The sequence below is a fragment of the Gopherus flavomarginatus genome, chromosome 3 (genome assembly GCF_025201925.1).
Source record: "Gopherus flavomarginatus isolate rGopFla2 chromosome 3, rGopFla2.mat.asm, whole genome shotgun sequence".
In the NCBI taxonomy this organism is placed as follows: Eukaryota; Metazoa; Chordata; order Testudines; family Testudinidae; genus Gopherus; species Gopherus flavomarginatus.
In genome coordinates, this window is record NC_066619.1 from 92306242 (window position 1) to 92329613 (window position 23372).

The window sequence follows — 23372 nt, forward strand, 5'->3', positions numbered from 1 at the left end:
TTTCCCCATATCCACATAGCCAGTTATCTCATCATAGAAGGCAATCAGGTTGGTCAGGCATGATTTGCCCTTGGTGAATCCATGCTGACTGTTCCTGATCACCTTCTTCTCTTCCAAGTGCTTCAGAATGGATTCCTTGAGGACCTGCTCTTATGGATGAATCCTTTCCCTCTAGCTTATCTGAGGTGGTGTAATGAGCCAACAAGTTCATTACACTATAGAACATTAGCCACAAATTCTAGTACTATAGGAGAGCTGATTCTAATTGAATGTGGAAAAGACTACAATAGAGGTTTTTAATTGTTAGATAAGCACATCTTTCAGGACAAGTGAATTTCTCCAAAAACTAGTCCTGGCCATGTAATCAAAGAAAAATGCATGAGCCCTGGAACAATCTAATTTTTCATAATACATTTTTGATGGGGATGATACAAAATCCAATAGTGGTTCAGTTTTCTTATAATATTACCATTAAACTTCTCACCCTGCCTTTCATTTATTCTTGGATTTGTTGTTGTATGTGTTCATGCAACAGAATAAAATCTATTTTTTCTGCTTATTTAAATTTATTGACTAGATTTTCAAAAAATTCTAAGAAATTAACATGCACATTATAATTGAACTTGCAGAATTGTGCATTTGCTTGCATAATTACAGGAGTAATTTTAGGTATTGAAAACTTGACCCATTATGCATCAATCCATTAGGTCAGGTGCACTTATAAGTTAAAATGGTGAAGAGCTAGGTATATTTGCCTAGACCCAGGGGTTCTCAGACTGTGGGTCGCAAGCCCATTTTAGTGGGGTTGCCAAGGGTGGCATTGGCTCTGGGCCCCAGCAAGTCTGAAGCTCAAGCCCAAGCCCCACCACCCAGGGCTAAGCTTACATGTCCCCCACCCAGGGCAGGAGCCTTTGGGCTTCAGCTTTGCTCCCTGCCCTTGGGGCAGTGAAGCTCAGGTGGGCTTGGTCTTCGGTCCCCCCTCTTGGGGTTGTGTAGTAATTTTTGTTGCCAGAAAGGGATCACAATGTAATGAAGTTTGAGAATTGCTGGCCTAGGTGGATGGAAGTAACAGCTAGTTACCTTCAGTCATTATACATGAGATGTTTGTTTAGCAGGCTGTAAAAAATGCCTCCAGTGTTGTGCGAAAGCTTGTCTCTCTCGCCAACAAAAGTTGGTCCAACAAAAGATATTACCATACCCACCTTGTCTCTCTAATATCCTGGGACCAACACAGCTACAACTACACTGCATGCACCAGTGTTGAATGGTTATTATTGGGGACAGTTTTCACATTTAATCTTGTTAATGCCCTAAGACTGTAAGTCCTAGTTAATGTTGTGTAAAACAGTGTTTCCTTGACTGGGAGGATTCTCATATGAATTGTATCCTAACCATTTGCTTTCCTGAAAACTTCCTTTTAGATAATGATGCTGCTAACAGGATACTGAGCCAAGAAGCAGAAGTTTCTTCAGAAGAATTCAAATTGATATCCAAACCTGAAAGTAACAAACCATCAGGAAGATTAAGACAAACAGATAGCCCAGCAAGTGGTTTAAGGTGGTTGCAGAATTCATACAAGCTTGAAGAAGATGTTTCAGAGCTAACACACAATAGAGGGTGTTTATCAAGTAGTACTGAAGACCAAGCAGGACCTGATGAAGTATGCCCTTCAAAATCTCATCCTCAACTATTCTCTCATTCTCAGACAAAACAGATAATACAGCTTCAAGGAGTGACGCCAGTAAAACTGTCTCGCCGAGAATTACGGCATATTCCTGCGTCCGAACTATCACTGAGGCGCTCCAGCCTTGGAGTCAGTGTCAGTTCTGTTGCTGCAGATTCCATTGAAATGTCCGGAAAATCTAATGACTTCAAGATATAGTTATTCTTTGACCCATGTATAGTAGCACGTTACTAGAATCACTGTATTACATTTCCTTTATTCATGCACTAGTAAACTAGCAGCCACAGGTGAATGAACTATTGTTCTGTAACTGTTGTATTCAGAGCACCAGGGATCATATGTGTCTGTCGCACTTACGCAGTTTCAAGGAATCTGAGATACTTTCTTATTGGCACAACCACAAACAGGCACATGATTAAAAAGCTGCTTATTCCTGAGAGAAAAAAAACTTTTATATTCCTTGGTTTTTCAAATCACTCTAAAAGTTCTGGTGCATTTTGCAAAAGTTAACGTTAGTGAAGATTGAAGACTATTGAACTGTACAAGAATGTTCTGTGACTAAGATAATTTCACTTTCATGGTTTATAAAAACATTAAGGTCCATGGTAATTTGCAAAATACATAGTTTAAAAGCTTGGCTACTGGACCTGCACCTAGTAATTGGCAGTGACTGAATTCCCATCACTCATACTACGTATCTTACATAGCATATGCTTGATATCAGAGTCAGGATCTAAAACTACATTTGTTTTTCAAAAGGCATATGTAAATATTTCAAATTATTTTTTGCTCAGTGTTTAATTACTTACTCTTATGTAAGAATTATATTGCATGAGCTAAACATGCCTTAAAAACTGTTTTTAAGTCTTTTTCCTTACATGTTTATATAAACTTTTTTAAGCTTTGTGCGAAACACATATTATGCCTTATTTGTGAAATTGGTGCCATTACTTATTTCACTTCTTGTGTTTTTTGTTTGTGGGCTTTTTTTTTTTTTTTTTTTTTAACATTCGACATATCTAGCTTTGAAGTGTGATGTTTGTGTACTACTGAAATGGTAAAATATGGGACCAAAAATTCATCATGTTAAGGTAAGCCAGCATTCCAGTGTAATACATTGTTATTGGTAATAATGGTTCACAATTTTTCATTTAGAAGGAAATATGAATCATTCTTTTAAAATCCAAATCTACTTCAGAGCAGATAGTACACAAATCCACTGGTTTACAACTAGTTTGTTTAGTTCTGGATAATAAGTTGAATAGTGTTTTGTAAGAGATTAGTAATCATTCACAAGAAGCTAGTTAGCTGAGCTGACTTGAAGGCAGAGGCCAAGGTTTTTTAATTTGAGTGTTCTAGGTTAGGCACCTACATTCATATTTAGGCTCCTAAGTAAAAGTGACCTGATTTTCAAACGTGATAAGCACCTCAGAGCTCAGCACTTTTGAAAACCAGCCCATTTTTATGTAGGGACCTAACTTTAAGCACTCATATTTGAAAACTTAGTCCTGAATTATTTGCTGCACTTAGCAACAGTAAATCTCTCCAATCTGAACTGAGATTATTTGCTCATGTATTTAAGGAATCTTGGATTGAAGCCTCCAGTACATGGTCATGGCCACTGAGAGAAAGAGAACTTCATTTTCCCATTGAAGGCCTGTCTACAGAGCAAATTTTACTGTGTCAGGAGATCATGTTGTAACATGAAAATGCTCTGATTGCCTTATAACACAATTGTTAGTCTTTTCTATATAGATTGCCCAAAACTGTATTATACCCATATTGATGAACCATTTTGCAGCCCCATAAAGGCCTCTATAATTGTATCCGTGAAAACTGGACTTATTACATATTGTTCTGTAGAATTGTGATATAAGGGATTTGGAGGTTTTGTTTTGTTTTTTTTCATTGGTTGGTGGTTTTGATTAGGAGTTTTTACTATGCTGTAAGTCTAAATAATTGAGACTTAGTAATGTTAAACTTTATATAAATGTATTTAATATTCATAACTTAATACATGGAAATACAGTAAATGTATTAAAAGCCTTAATTTCAGTTTTCTACATCACAGTACCAGCTGTATGAAACACAACTGTTTAAAGACACATACTGAACCTTAATCATATACCTCAAACTATCTTGTGTTAGCCTGCATTTAAATAGATCTGGGTTGATTTTGCTTTGTGTTTTACACACGAAAAACAAACCAGCCATGTCCATATGGGCTCAAAAGGCAGATGTACGAATGAATGATTCAGTCACTACTAAGTGTCACTAGATGCTCAGTGAATTTGTGTAGGATTGGGCGGGAGGTTTATTTACTGCGCTTACCTCAAGTGGCTCCCAGAAGCAGTGGCATATCCCTTCTCCGCTCCTACACGGAGGCACGGCCAGGCGGCTCTGCATGCTGCCCCATCTGCAGGCACTGCCCCTGCAGCTCCCATTGGAGCACCGGAGGGGGCCATTGGAGCACGTACGAGCTGGAGTGGGGCCATGCTGCCGCTTCTGGGAACCATGTGGTGCGGCCCCGACCCAGCGCCCCAGCTGTAGCACCGGAGCGAGGCCGAGCCAGGTTGTGCAGCCCCTGACCCAGCTGGTGCGGGGCGAAGCCACGTGATGCAGCCCCAACCTTGCACCCTGGCCAGAGCGCCAGAGCATGGCCAAGCCTTTGGTGCAACTCCCGACCCAGCACCCCAGCTGGAGCGGGGCCGAGCCGCATGGTGCGACCGCTGACCCAGTGTCCCAGCTGTAGCACCGGAGCGGGGCTAAGCCGCATGGTGCGGCCCCAACCGGGGTGAAAGTAGAAATAGAGACTTACTGGTACGGGGCCGGCTCTGGCCCCTGGAAGGGGCAGGACCTCGGATGGAAGGGGAAGGGATGGGGGGGTCAGAGCCAGCCATGGCCCCCCCTGTAAGTGCCCTCCGCCTCCCCCGCTGGGATAGCAGTGGCAGCTGGGGGCTCCGGCAGCAGTTTAAAGGGCCCTGGGCTCGGCCGCCACTACTACCTGGGCCCTTTAAACCACTGCCAGAACCCCGAGCTGTCACTGCTACTCCATGGCTCTGGCAGCTATTTAAAAGGCCCAGGGCAGTAGAGTCAGCAGGAGCACTGGCCCTTTAAATAACCCCTGGAACCCCGCCACTACCCCAGGGCTCCAGCAGTGGGGCTCTGGCGGCAATTTAAAGGGCCTAGGACTCCAGCTGCTGCTGGGAGCGGCTGGAGCCCAAGGCCCTTTAAATTGCTGCCTCAGGAAGCCAGGACTCCCCTGTACAGCACACTGGCTCTTGGTGGTATGCTCCGGTATGCTTACTTTCACCTCTGGCCCCAACCCTATGCCCTGCCCGGAGCGCTGGAGTGGGGCCGAGCCGCGTGGTGCGGCCCCCGACCCAGCACCCTGGCAAGAGCAGGGTCGAGCCAGGTGCAACTCATGGGCCAGCTTAAAACAGCTTGCAAGCTAGATCCGGCCCACAGGCTGTAGTTTGCCCACACCTGGTATAGACCATAGTGAAATTCATCTCATGCGTATGTTCTGCACAAGGCTCTGTGCACCCATTTAATATATTAAGGGTTAAATCCCTGACCCATAAATCAATGGGAGTTTCACTACTGTCTATAATAGGACAAGGATTTGGTTTAAGGAACTTATGGTGAGATTTAAGAGGCACATAAGACTTCATATACATCTCTGCATTACAGTGAGTTTCATCCTGCATGAATCATTTTTAGGCATATTGGGATGACATTTAGTATACAAATTCTGAACAATGGCTTAAATCAGTTCTTATTTGATGAGGAGGATTATTCTGTACTGGTTTCAGAGTAAGGGTATGACTCCACTAGCCGCCGGATCGGCGGGCAGCAATCAATCCAGCGAGGATCGATGTATCGCGTCTAGACTAGATGCAATAAATTGATCCCCGAGTGCTCTCCTGTGCAGGCGGAGTTGATGGGGGAGCGGCAACAGTCAACTTACCACAGGGAAGACACTGCAGTAGACCTAAGTACGTCGACTTCAGCTGCATTGTTCACCGGGGCTAAGTTTGATGATATTCTTATTTTCAGCCTCTAAGCACTAAACTTCTGAATTTAATAAAGAAATGGTTAGGCACTTCTTTGTGGTGCTTTTTGGTATTTTTTTCTCTTATTTTAACTTAAAGACAGGTTATTAAATCTTGAAATGTAAATACTGTTTAGTAAAAGCAGCAAAGAATCCTGTGGCACCTTATAAACTAACACGTTTTGGAGCATGAGCTTTCCTGGGTGAATACCCACTTTGTCAGATGCATATACGAAAGCTCATGCTCCAAAACGTCTGTTAGTCTATAAGGTGCCACAGGATTCTTTGCTGCTTTTACAGATCCAGACTAACACGGCTACTGATACTTAATACTGTTCAGGCTTTCCAGACATTTCAAGATTTATAATTCCTTCATTGCCATGTTAAAGATTAGCATAGGATCTCTCATTCAAGATGCAACCCTAAAAATCTCACAGCTGAGAACAGCTAAGGAACACAGCTAGCTCTACATGAATAACATTAACCTTTGTCTATATTATAAAAACTCAGTATTGCTGGCATGTGTAGCACACCTCTTGACTACAAGCAAGTGCTTGCAACAAAGCCCAATTGTTCCCAAACATTACAACTGCACTTACTCCTAGCAAGGCTCACCACTGCATTGGGTACCCTGTACTAATCCAGGCCTAATATAGACTAAAATACTAGTACTGTAGCTGCAATGTTAGATTTGGTCCTCTCAGCAAAGTCCCATAGCACTTTTATACTCCCTTAGTTCGCACTCTATGGAATGTGTAGTTTCCTGCATGCCTTTGTTTTGAGCTGGTGAAGCTTCTGTAATCTTATGCTTGTGAGTTTTCTGTTTTATAAGGTGTAATTGATGCATACAAGATATTTTTTGTTTCAAAACATATTTTGATGCAATACCATTGCCATTTAACTTTTCTAAATACAGCAAAACATGGTAATAGCCGGTTTGCATTTAAAAAAAAATAGAAGTACATCACCTATCCAAGTCAATTTTTAACACAAATCTTAGTTCTGGGAAGCTGTGCTAGGATCTATGGGACAGGTACCTCTCATGCACAGATATTGCAATGATTAAAGGAAATGATGTGAGTTTATGCTAGCCATGTTGGATGTATTTCACAATTACAAGATCCAACAGTTCAGTTAACTGTTTGAAAACTGTAAAGGTGTAATTCTGTAGGGTAAACAAATCTTTACATTTTCAATTATATAGGAAATTGTTGTGAGAGGCATAGGCCTCTCCAGTGCTCCCATGATCAGAAGGAAATGTGGGTACACCACCAGTATTATTCAAGAAAATATTAAAATATAATTTAAAAAATGTGAACTGTGGTATAAAAAACACCTTATTGAAAATGTAAATAACTTTTGAGTTCTGTGATAATTTCACTTTGGGAGTAAGAGGCACTACAAAAACTTTTATGTAGAGCAAGAGCTGTACAAACAAATGGCATTTTAAGCAACCAACACGTAACTCCTTTTGAAATGCTTTAGATCACATAAGTATAAAGACTGCTAAAAGCCTGCTATATGTAGAAATTTGGGGTTTCCTCCCCGCAGCCGGCACACTGGGCATTTTGAGCCAGCCCGGCGTCCGTACCCGCTCTGGGTGGGTGCCCTCCGCTCGGAACTGTGCGTCACAAATCCTTTTTCTTGCGCACGCGCTGGCAGCGCCGAGCCAGCCAACCAGCGAACGAGGTAAATAAACAAACCCGCGAGCGACCAGCGTGCCCCCTCCCTTCGCCACCGCGGCGCGAGCTTCTCCGCAACTGCCCGGCCCCGTCTCTCGAGACCCGTTATAACCGCCTGTTAGCAGCCAGCAGTGACACTGAGCGTCCCTCCGCTGCTGGGGACAGAGCCTCCCCGCCCTGGAGAAGGAGTGAGTGCTGCGGCCACACAGTATGTCCAGCCGCCTGCCTCCGCGGGCCCCCGAGGCTCCTCAAGTTGCCCTGTCGCGTACCCGCCCCTCCCCCTGGCGCCGATTCCCCGGCGCAGACGATGAGTATCGCGCCGGCCCCCCGCTCGCAAGCTGCGGCCTCCCCCGAGGAGAAGGGGCGGGCTCGGGCGGACACTGCCCCTGCCCCTGCCGGAGCGGGGCCTGCTTGCGGGGTGGTAGTAGGGTGCTGGCGAAGAAGCCGTTTGCGCCCGCGGCATTCGCCGCAACTCTCTCGCCAGGCTCGGGCGCCGCTCGGCTGCTGCCTCTCGCGTGGGGGCTGCAGTCTCCAAGCGCTGAGCGCAGCTGCGGTCGGGAGAGCCCTGCTGGGTCACGTCGAGTCTGTTCCCCGCCGGGGCTAGTCCGCCCGCCCGCCCTTGCTCGAGACGCGCAGGGCTTTGTTCGCTCCGCAGCCAAATCCTGCTGCTGCTAGCGCGGGTGTTTGGTAACTGACCATCCCGCAACCGCGTGGGGATCCCGTCGGGACGCGCCCCGAGGTTTGGCCCTCCTGCTGCCTCTAGTTTCCCCTCTCTCGAAAACAGCGACTTTTTTCTAGCCTTTGACCTTTTTGATACGCACAGCTCATTCTCTGCTCCCTGATCACTGCTTGGCCAAGTTCTGCCTGTTACCGCTGGGGCCCAGTATGTGTAAAATAAGGCCCGTGTGTTCACACGTTTGGAACGTTCACTGGTGTAATGGAAACTTCACCTAATTTGAGGCCTTTTCCCAAAGCTTGAGCCAAATCCCTTTAGATGTGCTCTAGGTCACTGCAGATGGAAAAATACTTCTGACTCTTCTTTAAAAAAATCTAACTGTACCTTTTTACAGAAGAATAAAAGAAAAATTGTTAAAAGTTTGAAACTTGAGATTTTGCTTGGTCATAGCAGACAATGAGCACTAATGCCTCTGCTTGGCTGGCAAAATGTTCTGGATTTACTAAAGATATAAGAGTTGTTTATATGGGTATGTTTTTGGTAAAGGAGTGGTGCTTGGATGCATGGTAGGTTGAGTATGACTTCAAAATTTCTTTACCTAAACATTCATAACTTTAAAATTTAGCAAACTGATTTTCTTAATCTTGGATTGATTTTAAGTCTCAGTGATGTATCCCTAAACAAATCATAGGTTAGGGAAAACTTGTCTGGTGGTTGTAGAGTTGTGAATATTTAGGATATTTATGACTACTTGCGTCGGACGAAGTGGGTATTCACCCACGAAAGTGCATGCTCCACAACTTCTGTTAGTCTGTAAGGTGCCACAGGATTCTTTGCTGCTTTTACGACTACTTAGTGATCAGAATCCTGAACTAAGAAAAGCTTAACCAAATCCAACTTGTATTATATCATCTCTTACCCAGCTACGTCACTTGGCTGTCCTTCCACCTTTTTGACCACTTACATAGTATCCCCTGGTATTTTTTTCCAGTTTAAATGTAAGACTTTAGATCAGTTTAAACTTCTTAAGACTGAGACTCCAATTGTGCGACAAGCTCTGCAGAGGTGGATCTCTGAGCTAAACTCCTTTGGCTTCAGTACAACTCTGTGTGGGTGCAGTGGTGGAGCTCATTGCAGAATTGGGGTCTAAGACTTTATAGGTTTAATCTGTTTAAGCTGCTCTAAAGATTGAGTGGTTTAAGCTACTTAATGCAGATTTAAGGTCTCTGGTAAAACTACAGAAAAGGCAGGATTTAAAGGGAGAAGAACACTGGTCAACTGGCAGGAGGTGTTTTTCTTGAGCTGATCTCATAGTTATATGAATTCAGAGATAAGGCAATGTGTATAAGGTCTCCAGTAATGAAATGCATTGAACTTTGGCTGTTTGGTGCTTCTTAGTACAGAGTTTACTAATGATGATGATCAATGCCTATTAGTCTTTGACTGGTATGTGTTAGAGAATTGGGGACTTTTCTTTTGAAACAAAATAAAAATTCCCTACATACACACACACACACACACACACACACACACACTGGAAACTAAATGTAAAAAAACTAAGTTCATGGACTGTTACAGTTGCACAAAGTACCTGAGACAGGAAATGTGAAAGTTAACGTTGTAACTGCCCTTTTGCACATATGCATTCGAGCTTATAACACATGATCATAACTGCTCATGTGTATTTCCAGTTGTAAAAACTGCTCCGTTGTATGGCAGAAATAGTATGCCATTATGCTAAAAAATATTTTCAGAGCTTGGAAATGTGAGTTTGCATTATTTAAACCTGCAACCTTTAAAATAAACAAACCTACTTTTCAAAAGTAATAGTATTTTTGAGCATCTTAATTTTTGGCTGCCCAGATGTGACACCTTAATGGAGCTTGACATTAAGAAGTTGCTTGCTGTGCACTATATGAAAATCAGGCCCATTTAAGGTATCTTGGGTAGAGCATCCAAAATCACTTGTTATTTTTTAGAAAATCTTGACCAAAATGGGTAGATTCAGTTTGGTTGGATCAAAAATAAGCAGTTTTTAAATGACAGTTTCTGTTCTTGCATTGATACGTTGTAGTTGCTGTAAAAATAAAATAAAACTTCCAAACATTTTAGGAAGGATCAAGTGCCTTACATTTATAATATACTTTTAGTAAATAAACCAATTCTAATGATGATGGTTACAAACTTGCGGTCAGCCTTCTTGATATACATTATACAACAATTTAAAAGGAGACTGCCATGGTATTTTTCATAAAGTTTTAAATGCTTTCTGTTCATAGCTCCTTGGATGTTTGAAATTTAAATCTGTTGCCATAACATTTCTGTCAGAAAATGGCTTGTTACAGTACTGTTGTTCAGGAGTTTTCAGATGCTGCTAATTTTAATGGAAAGTGTATTCATATATAAAGAAATCTACTGACTTTGCAAATGAATAAGAAGGAAATGAGCTATATTTTGGATCTGCTAATATTGTCTCCCTGAAACAGATTATAAATATGGTGCTCCTATTGACTACTCTGCTGACCTTTAGAAATATAAAAATATTCTACTAACACTAGATCATATCCATGGCAATTTGAAGTATCCAACATAGATATGCAGTCCTTTTCCACACTATGCTGCCTCCTAATCTCTATTCAGGGACCCTTTTAGTGCGACAGTGTAAAGGGCATAAATACATTCCTTTCTGGAGCTAGGAACAATAGACAAAGAAGATGAGGGAGGGAAAGGTTTCTATTAGAAATATTTTTTGATCCCAAAAAAAGACAGTAGCTTCCATACAAGTACTTTTGATGTAAATAAGCACTTCACTCAGCTACTGAATAGTTTTGAACATCGTGTAAAGGCAATCTGAGTCAGGGTAATGCAAGTAGCAGGGTGAAACAGATGGCAGATCCTCTGCATGGACTCTTAGAGGTTGTTGAGATGAGGCCTAAACTAACAAGTCATCCAGGTATAGGATAGACATGATTGTTCTGCCACCTTACGTCGGCTGCCATACCAATGTCTGACATTTTGAGAACACTCAAGTCCAGGGCAACAATCTGAAACTTGAGCTTTCTGATTAAGGAATTTAACTTTGAGATCCAAAATAGCCTCTGACTCTTTTGAGGAATCAAAAAGCATTTCTAATAGAACCCCTCTCCTATTATTCTTCTGTTGTTCCCAGCCCCAGAAGAGAATGCATTTATGCCCTTCATACTGTCTCATGAGAAGGAGGGGTTGGAAGAGGGGTTGGAAGGCAGCATAGTGTGGAAAAGAATTGCATATCTATGTTGGATTTGGCACAAGGGAAAGTACTCCTAACAGAACATAGGTACCTAAATATATGCAGAACCATGAAGTGGGAGGGATAGCTCAGTAGTTTGAGCATTGGCTAGCTAAACCCAGGGTTGTGAGTTAAGTATTTGAGGGGGCCATTTAGGGGTCTTGGGGCAAAAGTCTGACTGGGGATTGGTCCTGCTTTGAGCAGGGGGTTGGACTAGATGACCTCCTGAGGTTTCTTCCAACCCGAATAATCTATGATTCTACTGTCTGAGAATTGTGATCAGCAATTGATCTTTCTTTTGTCAGCTGGGACTTGAGACTTCAGCCATTTAGGGTACTCCTTATGCTTGACTGAGGATGAAACCTCTGTAACACTAGGTAGCTCATCATTGTGTTCTAAATATGGAAGACATTATTCTTGTTAACAATACCTAAAAAGGTGCTCACTTGCCTCAAGTGATGGAATCATAGGAACATTATTCAGATGGGAATATTCTCTGCACTTCCAGCCTCTTTCAGTGACCATCTCGGACATCGCCAATATTTTAGCACAGAGGCCTTCAATCTGTAGGGCACAGCCCCGAGGGGCATGGAGTAATGTTTGGGAAGGTGTGGCTGGGGTCTGGACCAGCCCTCTCAGGGGGCAGGGAGGGAGCGCCGCCCAGCTCTGCTCCTGGCCCAGGGCCAAGCTGCCGGCCCTATGCGCGGGGCTCTGTGCATGGCTGTAGCCTCGACCCTTGGCCGAGGGTCCACTTCTGCCTCCAGCTGTGACCCCAGCCTTGGCCTTCTTACCCCTGTGTGCGTCCCCACCTGCCAGAGCCATGGCCCTGCTCCTGGCTCCAAAGGGGAGCACAGACAGGGATAAGGAGGAGATGTGAGGAAAACATTTGGGGACCACTGTTTTAGCAGATCAGATCAGTCAAATCCTCCAGGACCAAGACAAGTGATTTCTAAAACAGTGGCAGGCTGGATTTTTCAAAATGAAGGCATTCAGAGAGAGAGTTCTTTTCCACCAGATGCAAAAAGTTCTTCAGAGCAAGAATAGATAGTCACCTCCCTGAGCACAGCAAGTTTGAGCATTTTAAAGCGCTAGGATGGACAGGCTCTGAGCGCTGGGAACTGCGCTGCCAGCCATAGGTGCCAACTCCTTGGGTGCTCCAGGGCTGGAGCACCCATGGCAAAAAATTGGTGGGTGCTCTGCATCCACCAGCAGCTCCCCAACCCAACCCACCGCCCCGTCCCATCTCACCTCCATTCCACCTCTGCCTCCTCTCCTGAGCGCTGCCGCATCCTGCTTCTCCCCCCTCCCTCCTAGCGCTTGTGCCACGAAACAAACAGCTGCTTCACGCAGCAAGCTCTGGGAGGGAGGGGGGAGGAGGAGTAATGCGGCGTGCTCAGGGAGGAGGCGGGGTGGGGTGTGGATTTGGGGAGGGTCCATTGGGGCAGGGAGGGGGCAGAGTTGGAATGGGGCTGGAGGGAACGAGCTTGGAGCTCCTCTCGTGGAGGTAGATTACCAGGAGCGGTGGGAGAGCTGTCTCCCAGTGCACTTGCGTGACCACACTCACGCTTCAAAGCTGCTGCGGGAGCGCATTGAAGTTTCTAGTATGGACGTCGCCTAAGAAATCCCCTGTTCTTCTCTTGTACAGTAACTCTCACTTAAATTCTTCCTGGTTAATGTTATTTTTTTGTTACGTTGCTGATCAATTAGAGAACATGCTTGTTTAAAGTTGTGCAATGCTCCCTTGTAAGTTGTTTGCAGCTGCCTGCTTTGTCCACTGCTTGCAGGAAGAGCAGCATGTTGCAGCTAGCTGGTGGGGGCTTGGAACTAGGGTGGACTGGCAGCCCCCCATCAGTTCCCCATTCCCCTAAGTTCCCTGTGCAACAGCTGCCCAGTAGGCTGTCAATTGCTAGGCTGGTCAGCTGTCCCTCCCCCTACTGCCATGTGCTGCTCCTGCCCTCTGCTGTGGAGCTGCTCCCCAAAGCCTGCTGCTTGCTGTGCAGGGGACGGGAGGGGAGAAGGGGGCTAATGTCAGGGTGTCCCCTGGCTCCTACACCCCACTTACCCCATCTTCCACAGAGCAGGGGGGACACATGACAGGGCTCAGGATGAAGGGAGTTTCCTGGCAGCAGCTGCTGTTTCAGCTTGCTGATTTACTTAAAAAGGCAGTGTACTTAGAGTGGGATCAGTGTACTTAAAGGAGTAATGCACATCTCTCTCTCGCACACAGCATGGCAGACAGAGACACACACGGTGTCTCCCCTCCCTCCATTCATGCTGCCTTGTAGAGTGCGAGGCTACATTAACAACGAGTTAACCCTTGAGGGCTCAGCCAATTGCTAGTTCATCATTTAGCAGTAAGGCATTCTCTGGGAAATATCCCACTCTTTGGCTTCACTATCTCAACCAAGCTTCACAATCATCATCGCAGTGTACCAGTATTAAATTGTTTGTTTAGAGCTTTGTGTGTGTCTGTCTGTCTATCTATCAGTCTCTTGAACTCAAGAGTTGTGAGTTCAATCCTTGAGGGAGCCATTTAGGGATCTGAGGCAAAAATCTGCCTGGGGATGGGCCCTGCTTTGAGCAGGGGATTGGATTAGATGACCTCCTGAGGTCCCTTCCAACCCTGATATTCTATGAAAAGGGGAAAAACTAAAACTAATCGTGTGTGTGTGTGTGTATGTATGTATGTGTGTGTGTGTGTGTATATATATATATATATATATAAATAAAAATATATAGTCTCTTTTGTCCGGTGAAATTTTTTTCCCCTGGAACCTAACCCCCTGTGTTTACATTCATTCTTATGGGGAAATTGAATTTGCATAACATCATTTAGTTTAAAGTTGCATTTTTCAGGAACATAACTACAATGTTAAGCGAGGGGTTACTGCACTTTTAGTAGTGAAGATATTTTTGTTGTGGACAAAAAATACCCCACCCTCTCCAACCACAGTTCCAGTGTCTTCAGTCAAAAAGCACTTAATACCGTTATAGGAAATCGAATGATATTATCTTAAGTCCCTTCCTGCTTACTGTGTAGAAGTAACTAATGTGTTTTAGTCCTACTTTAGAAAAAGGTTTTATGAAAGACATGAACATCTTTCCACTGAGTAAAACACCACACATGTTCTTCCAAACTATATTTAATTCTCGCAGGACTCATAAAGCCCCCTTGTTTGAACCTCTGGGAGTCAGCTCTCTTTTTCAATTTCTCTGAGAAGTTCACATTTCTTATCTCCATTTTCTGGAGAAGGGTCAGTGAGATTCAGGCTCTTGTAGCTGATCTTTCCTTTACAATCTTCCATAAGGAAGAAATGATCTTTTTGTCCTTACCCTAAATCCTTTCGCAGGGTGCTGATGGATGACTGCCTTAATCAGACAATCTACTATTATTCTTTCCAAGACCTCACTCCCATATGAAGAGAAGTCAAGTTATACATCTTAAATGTTATGTTTTTGCCAAACTAGATTAGTAGTATATCAAAACATCTAGGCTTTTAATTGCTTATGAAGAGAACCATAATGACATCACTTCCCAAAGCCTGTCCAAACAGACAAGGCTCGATAGAGAGGAGTGTTAAAATTTGGAAAAAATTTGCTACTGAGACTTGAGGTCTATTTCATTAGGAGAGAGGTTCCCAAACTCTTTTTTGCTGAGCCCCCCGCTTAAGAGATTCAAGTACATTGTGAAGCCTTATAGTTTTTTGCAATGTAGTAGGCGTGTTTGGGAAATGACACCTCTGGTTTCCACTTTTGGGTTTTGAAGCGCCGACGGGCATGATCTGGGGTTATCCCCATTCTGGATCTGGCCTTGGTTTGAAAAAGTTTATAGTCATTCATTTGCTGCTTAGGCATTTCAGCTGCCACCTCTAATAAAGGTCCACTGAGCTGTGACCTCAATTCTACCATGTACTGGTCTTCGGGGATGTGGTACCCAAGACAGGCTCTTTCAAAATTTTCCAAGAAGGCCTCGGTGTGATCACCTGCCTTGTAGGTGGGAAATTTCCTGTGCTGTGGAGCAATAATTGGCGCCGGGTTGTTAGGGTTGGCTGGCACATGCAGCCCAGCTTTTGCCAACTCCAGTTCATGTTTTCTCTGTTTTTCCTTCTCTTCATTTTCTTTTTGTTGTTTTTCCATTTCTTTTTGGTGTTTGTTCATGTCTCGGCGGTGGGCCAACTCTTCTTCTGCTTGTTTCCTTCGGTGGGCCACCTCTTCTTCTTCTAGTTTTCTTTTGTGTGCTGCCTCTTTGGCTGCCTGTTCTCTTTGGTACGCTGCCAGTTTGATGCTTTCTTCCTTTTCTTTTAGCTCCATCTCTTTTTGTTTTATTTCTAGTTCCTGTTTGTGTTTTTCCATCTCTCGCCTGTGTTCAGCTTCTTTGATTTGTTCTTCGGCCTCAATTTTTGCCTTAGAAGTCATGGTTCCTGTTTTCTTGTGTTGGGGTGCCCTCCGGTGTTTATCTTCTGAACTGCAGGTTCTCTGTTGCCTCCTGAAGTCTGCCTAGCAACAGTGCCTTTAGCTAATTTTCAATGTTAAGTAAACCTGAAAAACCACTTTATTTGCATGCATATAGTGCTGGTACTGACTCTCAATGGGAGTGCTATTGTGTGACAAAAGACCCTTAACAGTCTGGTAATGGGTTCTTGCTTAACATGCAAGCCACAGACTGCCAGAGAGAGCAGAAAAAAAAATTCTCTTTGGTTCCCTTTTAAAACCAAACTGTTTCTCTCTGCTAAAAAGCCCCTAGCAGAGAAAAGAAAAATAAAATATTTCCACTGGCTTCTGGATTCTGTCTCACCACTGCACACCATATCATAACCTTAGTCCCAGATTTGGACCTTAGCGTCCAAAATATGGGGGTTAGCATGAAAACCTCCAAGCTTAGTTACCAGCTTGGACCTGGTACTTGCTGCCACCACCCAAAAAATTAGAGTGTTTTGGGGCACTCTGGTCCCCCTGAAAAACCTTCCCTGGGGACCCCAAGACCCAAATCCCTTGAGTCTCACAACAAAGAGGAATAATCCTTTTTCCCTTCCCCCCTCCAGGTGCTCCTGGAGAGATACACAGACACAAGCTCTGTGAAACTACACAGAGTGACTCCCCCTCTCTGTTCCCAGTCCTGGAAACAAAAAGTACTTTCCTCTTCACCCAGAGGGAATGCAAAATCAGGCTAGCAAATCCAACACACACAGATCTCCCCCCTGATTTCTTCCTCCCACCAATTCCCTGGTGAGTACAGACTCAATTTCCCTGAAATTTCCCAGTACAGAAAACTTCAACAGGTCTTAAAAGAAAGCTTTATATAAAAAAGAAAGAAAAATACATACAAATGGTCTTTCTGTATTAAGGTGACGAAATACAGGGTCAATTGCTTAAAAGAATATTGAATAAACAGCCTTATTCAAAAAGAAGACAAATCAAAGCACTTCAGCACTTATATTCATGCAAATACCAAAGAAAAGAAACCATATAACTTACTATCTGATCTTTTTGTCCTTACACTTAGAAACAGAAGACTAGAAAGCAGAACTACTTCTCCAAAGCTCAGAGAAAGCAGGCAGACAGAAAACAAAGACTCAGACACAAAATTCCCTCCACCCAAAGTTGAAAAAATCCGGTTTCCTGATTGGTCCTCTGGTCAGGTGCTTCAGGTGAAAGAGACATTAACCCTTAGCTATCTGTTTATGACAGCCCCTTCTTTCTAAGAAACAGTATTTTTCCATAGTACAGGAGGATTTTATCTTGGCTAATAATGTATTTTTAAGATAGAAACAGGGCCAGCTCCAGGCCCCAGTGCGCCAAGCGCGTGCTTGGGGCGGCATGCCGTGGGAGGTGCTCTGTCGGTTGCCAGGAGGGCGGCAGGCGGCTCCGGTGGACCTCCCGCAAGCGTGGCTGCGGAGGTCCGCTGGTCCTGCGGCTCCGGTGGAGCATCCGCAGGCACGCCTGCGGCAGGTCCACCGGAGCCACGGGACCACCGGACCCCCTGCAGGGAAGACTGCAGGAGGTCCACCAGAGCTACGGGACCAGCGAGCGGCAGAGCGCCCCCCGCAGCGTGCCGCTGTGCTTGGGGCGGCGAAATGGCTAGAGCCGGCCCTGTATAGAAAGCAACATATATAGTACAATATAACTACTCTGCTGCTGAATAACCATGAACATAAAAGAATACTTGGTGACCCATCTTTGTCTCCGTGAGTAGGATTAGCCTGTTTGCTAGCACACAGTTTGTGCAGTCCTGATCTGATTTCTGAGCGTTTCAACTGCAGATCAGTCTCTATGTTCAAGCAGCTTTTATACTTACCTTTGATGCAAATAGGCAAAGAAAAACTCATTTCACTCAGATTTCCAAAGTGAACAAGTATTTTGATGGCCGTTTAAGACAATTCATGGAATTGTTTTTGAATTAAGAGCTGGAACTGATCAACAGGCATGATTTTAAAATCATCTCTCAAAATAGAGTTAACAGCTGTGTCAGACAGTTTCTCCTTAATAGCAAAAGGCAAGATTACCATCAATATAAAGTGCTCTGAAAATGTCCTTTGAAGCAGGCTTTGAACCAGGATTAGAATTCAAAATGACCCCGACTAATTGGAGAATTGTTCTGAAATCAGTGAGATAAATTTCAATGAAGGTATGTGCAAAGTGCTACACTTAAGAAGGAACAATCAAATGCACAACTACAAAATGGGAAATAACTGGTTAGGTGGTAGTGCTGAAAAGGATCTAGGGCAGGGGTTCTCAAAGTGAGGGTTGAGACCCCTCAGGGGTTCGCAAGGTTTTTACATGGGACGGGAGGCGGTCCTAAGCTGTCAGCCTCTACCCCAAACCCTGCTTTGCCTCCAGCATTTATAATTATGTTAAATATATAAAAAAGTGCTTTCAATTTAAAAGAGGGGGTTGCACTCAGAGGCTTGCTATGTGAAAGGGGTCACCAGTACAAAAGTTTGAGAACCACTGATCTAGGGGGTTATAGTGGATCACAAACTGAGTCAACAACATGGTCAGACAGCCCCTAGTGCAGCCACCCTACACCTGGGCCATGGTGCCCCTCCCCCACCGCCTCTTCCCCTTCTTGAGGGTCCCATGACCTGCTGCAAGGGGTGGCAGGAGGGGAGGGGAGGGGATCCCTGAATAACTTTATACAAGTGAAAAAGCCTTCCAGAGAGTTACGGCTAGTCTACGCTGGCAACGCTAAAGTGCTGCCACGGCAATGCTTTAAAGTGGCTTGTGTGGTCACAGCCCAATGTTCTAAAAAAAACCTGTGCTCCCAGCACTCTTAAAAAACCCACCTCCACGGGCATAGCTGCCAGAAGGAGAGCAACAAAAATTATATAAATTTTAGAAAATCTGACCTATGAGGAGATGTTAAAAAATTGGCATATTTAGTCTTGAGAACAGAAAACTGAGGGGGGACCTGATAAGCCGTAAAGTAAAAGGGCTGTTATAAAGAGGACTACGATCAGTTGTTCTCCACGTCCACTGAAGATCAGTAGAACAAGAAGTAGTGGGCTTAATCTGGAGCAAGGAAGATTTTGGACTCTTGAGGTCGGTTCCACCCCTACATTTCTATGATATCCTGCAATTCGTTTGCCTCGCTTTTGGGAATGTATTTCTGAATTGTGTGCAAAACTGACACAAATGTTCCAGAATTATATCTTTAACTTCTAGGACCAACATTTCACAGTCCATAATGGCAGAAGACCATGTCAGGCACATGACTGCATTGTCTTGCAGCACATAGCTACTCCAAAGAGCAAAATTTTTTGGCAAAGCTATGTACTTTTTTGTGCATAATTCAAATGTTCATTACAGTTCTTATCTTGCAAAGAAGGGTTAAGTTCATTGAGTTTGTCAAATGTGTTGTGTTGTCCAATAATCCAGTAAAACCTTGAAGTCCTGCTCAGGGAAGTAATGGTGAAGTGGTGATTCAGAGTTGATCAAAAACATAACCTCAAGGAATTGAGAGATTCGTTTGGTATCACTTTTGTGGCTGGTGCTTCCCTGTGCATACAACAATGGCACCATATACAGTGTGGTCCAACAGCGTTCACCTGAGCAGTAAGCTCACTACTGCATCCAGTCGTGGCTTTTGCCCCATCTGTACACATTTCAACACTACAATTCCATTTGATATTTTTTATCTGTCATGTATCGGTCTAAAATTTTGAAGTTTCTCAGCAGTAGTTCTTATTGGGACAGAATAGCAAACTAAAGTCCCCTTTGATCTCAGATGAGCTTGTATATTGAACAAAAACCCTCCTTTGTACTGCGTTGGCATAGTCAGTACTCACATCAATTTGTAGTATGAAAAAAGGATTTTGCCTTACTACTTCAATTGGTTGCTCCTCGACGTCTGCTGCCCTACCCATAGTTCTGCAGCTGTCCGTGTTGTCAGATAGTGGGTTAAGGTTTCGCTGGTCAGCAGTTTTTCTTCCACCTGCTATTGATGCCATTTCAATTGCTGATAGTAACAGAAGACTTTCACCGATTGTATGAGATTCTCTACTTCTTGCTATTTGTTATGAGACAGCATAGGATGCTACAAGTGCTTTGGGAGGGTAGCACTGCATTCTTCTGTTATCTTCATCTGTCCTTTCAGTTGAAAGACCTTTCATCAGGAAAAAAAAAATCTCATGATTTTTCTTTGAGGGCATGTCTGAAGTGACATTTTAGTTTGCTTGGTTTCATACTGTCCTGAGCAAGAACTTGAGCACAAATAACATGCTGTGGTTGAGGATTTTCATCAGAACCAGTAAATGTGAATCCCAAGTTCAAGTAGGAAAGGTCATATCTCCTGTTTTTTCTTTTGTTCCTTTCGAAGGATCAGCATCATACACTTCAAAAAATGCTCCATTCATTCACTCTTATCAAACATCAAAGCAACTGGTCTCTCCACACTGAAAGGCCATTTGAGTGAAATGTCACATTCACGTGAGTTATGTAGTGCTGGAACTAGGGAGTGCTGATGTGGCAGGAGCACATTGATATTATGCACAGGTAATCTTAAGATCTGTGGGACAAAACCCATGTGTAATGGCTGCAACAGGATTTTTCTGAAGGGGAATTCTTATTTTTATCAACAATATTTTGAAGAAACAACAACAAGAAAACAAATCTGCCTCCTAACCAGTAAGACCTTTAATTTTTAAAATGTTTTTATTTAGTTTCATTTCCCAGAATGTATTGGGTTTTATTCAAACAATTAAAAACCAGGAAATTGTCTATAAATAAATGAAGTACAGCAGTTGGCAGTGCTCACATTAAGGGTAAATTTGGGGAGTCCAGCCCCCCCTTAATACTTTAAGGGGCTACTCCACTTCTGACTTATTCAAAGGCATGTGAGAGTGGGGGATGTTTTTGCCTCCCTACTACTTCCTCCTGGGCCAGCAGCAAGGCCAAGAGCTACAAGGAGAACATCAGCAGGTGCCACTATCCCTTGGTGGGGGGAGTGAGAATGCATTTGGGAATGGTCTGTAGAGAGAGCAGGAGTCTGCTGGAGTGATCAAGGATCCCAGCACTTGCCCTTCGTGTAGTGGGGAAGGGTTTTCCCTGACCACAGCAGATCCCTCTGTCTGGGGTTGGTGCTTCATTGGCAGATCCCAGGCTCTCATGCTGCCCAGTGCTGAACAAACCTCTTCATCCTGGCAGGAAGCAAAAGGCACTGCTCAGTGTCCTGGCCAGTTGCTATGCAGCGATCAGCTCAGGCCATACTGGCCACAACTCCTCCATTGACCAGCTGGGAATAGAGATGGGAAAAGATATCAGGGGCACAGAGGAGGTTGGGGGCTGGGTGAGCTGGGTGGTGGGGACCAGGGGGTGGAGTGAAGGTCTGGGGAACCTGAAAGAGGTGAGAGAATGGGAGCTGTCACCATAGGGAACCAAAGGAGTTAGGGGGTAAAAGCCTAGTCCTGGGGAAGAGAGGGTCTGTGGTTTCGGGGGGGGGGTCAGCTGAAGAGAGGGGGCAGAGATGGGGATGGCACTGTTTAGTGTAGGTGGAGATGAGCAGGGGAGCTAGGGAATGTTGTCTGGGTGTAGAAATCAGGGAAAGGCAGGTTAAAGGCAAAGGCAGTAGGTGGAGATGGGGCAAAAGGCAGTTAGGGGATGTCAGGGATAGTGGCAGGCAGAAGGGGACTTATTGAGTAGGGGAGAGAGTCGGGTAACGGGAGATGGAGTTAGGGGTAGCTTAGGGGAGGCAGGGGAAGAGGGTTAAGTAGGGGGGGCAGGCAGGGAGAGGTAGGCGAGAAGGTGGGCAGAAGGTGGAGATTAACAGGTAAGGAAGAAGGAGGCAGGGCAGAAGGGAGAAGACAGTCTTGCTGCAGCTGGGCTTGGCTTGGCAATGCAGAGCATGTCAGCACAGGAGCCACCCAAGATATATATTGGCACCTCACCCCTTCCTGCCTTCACAACCATCTGCATCCTTAAGGGCCCATTTACCCCCCTACCCGCATAACTCAAGCACTGATATGCAGAGGAGAGTGGAGCCCAGTACCAACAGTCTTGGGGAGATGTAATACCTATGGGGCAGTTGAGGAAGCAAGCCTGCTCCCTGCAGCAGTCGGTTTCAACTGCTGGGACCCGGCTCCTTTCCCATCCTGATCCCCCTACTGCAAAGGGAAAGCAAATGGGGCTGTGCTGAAGAGGCAAAGGTTAAGAGGGGAGAAGGCTGCACCCGGAGGACTGTTACACCTGTTGGATACAGCCTCCTCCTAACCCCAGGCCTTCAGCCTGGCTGTATCTAGCATGGGGGACGGGAGCTCTGCTCTGGGGCTGTGTGTGACTCAAGAACCTCTTGATGCCGGCTCACAAAGGGGTACACCAAAAACGAGTCATGTCAGGTCTTCACTGAAAGCATGTGTCACACTGGTTGTCATAATCATTGGGAGATGTATGTATAGAAAGAATATGAGGAGTTATTTATTCAAGCTGAAAATTATGTTCTCTAGGCCTTGTAGTTAAAGGCAAGTCACTAAAAGTTACCGTGTTGTGAGACAAACTTCTCCAGGTGGGAAGTGTGAGACTCTTGTCTCCCTGATGGACCATTGTGTATTGAATGTCTTACAACAGAGGTGTATTAGCATAGTGAGTCAAATGCTAATGAAGAGTTTGTAGATTTTTCAGAAGGGAGATTAACAGGAAGAGGTAAGGGGGTGGGGAGGGAGATGAGAATCCTGTTTTCAGGTGAAGATCAAAGGTCTAGTCTGGTCTATTGTACATCTGAGGGTGCAGAGAGAGAGACTGGCATACTTGTGAAGACAAACTGCCTTCAGGCTTGATCTTGTGAAAGAGGGATCTCAGCGATCCTAGTTGAAAACACTGGGGGAAAAGACTTGGGGTAAGCTATCCTCAGATATGGGAATGTCCTCTGACTTAAATTCACACTCTAGAAAGTGTGTATGTTTCTGTTTTTTATGTAACCATTTGTTTCCAATCATCTTACTTATAATCATTTGAATCTCTCTACTTTGATAATAATCTTATTCTTGTTTTCACTATAAATAATCTAAGGGTTGTGTGTTAAGCAGAGTGCTGATCCTGAGTTTTCTTGTGAGCTGGGTTCTTTGGGGGCAGAGGATCTGAGTGTCCAGTGGAACAGGGGCTGAGCACTCCAGAGGGACATTTGGAGGACTAGGGGGGTGGAGTATGCCTATTGCCAACCTAGACAGAGACAGTGAGGCCTGCGGAGATGTTGAAGGCAGTGCTTGTGTTTGCCAGAATTTGGTGGAGTCAGGGAGCTGATCCGCAGCAGGCAGACAAAACTCCCTCGTGCTAAGGGCAGGTGGTAGCGAAGGGCCTCACAATCCTGGGTACCCTTGGGAAACATCACTCAGTGCTAAGGGCTGGGGTCAAGATTGGGCCCCTTTCGACAGGGAGGGTAGTACTCCTGGGATGCAGCCTTCTGCTTCCCACTTGCAGAGTCCTTGCCAGTAACTGCTGGTTGGTGGCTGCTGCAGCTGTGGCAGTTGGAGGAGCCTGGGTCTTGCTGACTGAGATCTCCTGCACAGAGCCCATTTGCT

At 44.6% G+C, this 23372-nt stretch overlaps 2 protein-coding genes across 5 annotated transcripts in view; both read left to right on the top strand.

Annotated features, from left to right (window-relative positions):
- KIF27 (kinesin family member 27) overlaps positions 1–5888 on the top strand; it is a 44525-nt gene extending 38637 nt beyond the window's left edge. For all 3 annotated transcript variants that reach the window (XM_050945585.1, XM_050945587.1, XM_050945588.1), the window contains one exon: positions 1422–5888. In XM_050945585.1, coding sequence (XP_050801542.1) covers positions 1422–1882 — 461 coding nt within the window. In that variant the 3' untranslated portion in view covers positions 1883–5888. The remainder of the gene's footprint in view (positions 1–1421) is intronic.
- Positions 5889–7509: 1621 nt separating this feature from the next.
- Positions 7510–23372, top strand: part of GKAP1 (G kinase anchoring protein 1) — a 51653-nt gene continuing 35790 nt past the window's right edge. Inside the window, exon 1 of one of the 2 annotated variants that reach the window (XM_050945923.1) lies at positions 7510–7608. The gene's annotated coding sequence lies outside the window, so the exon portion shown is untranslated. Of the gene's footprint in view, positions 7629–23372 lie in introns of both variants that reach the window. The other variant, XM_050945924.1, reaches the window with a different exon arrangement.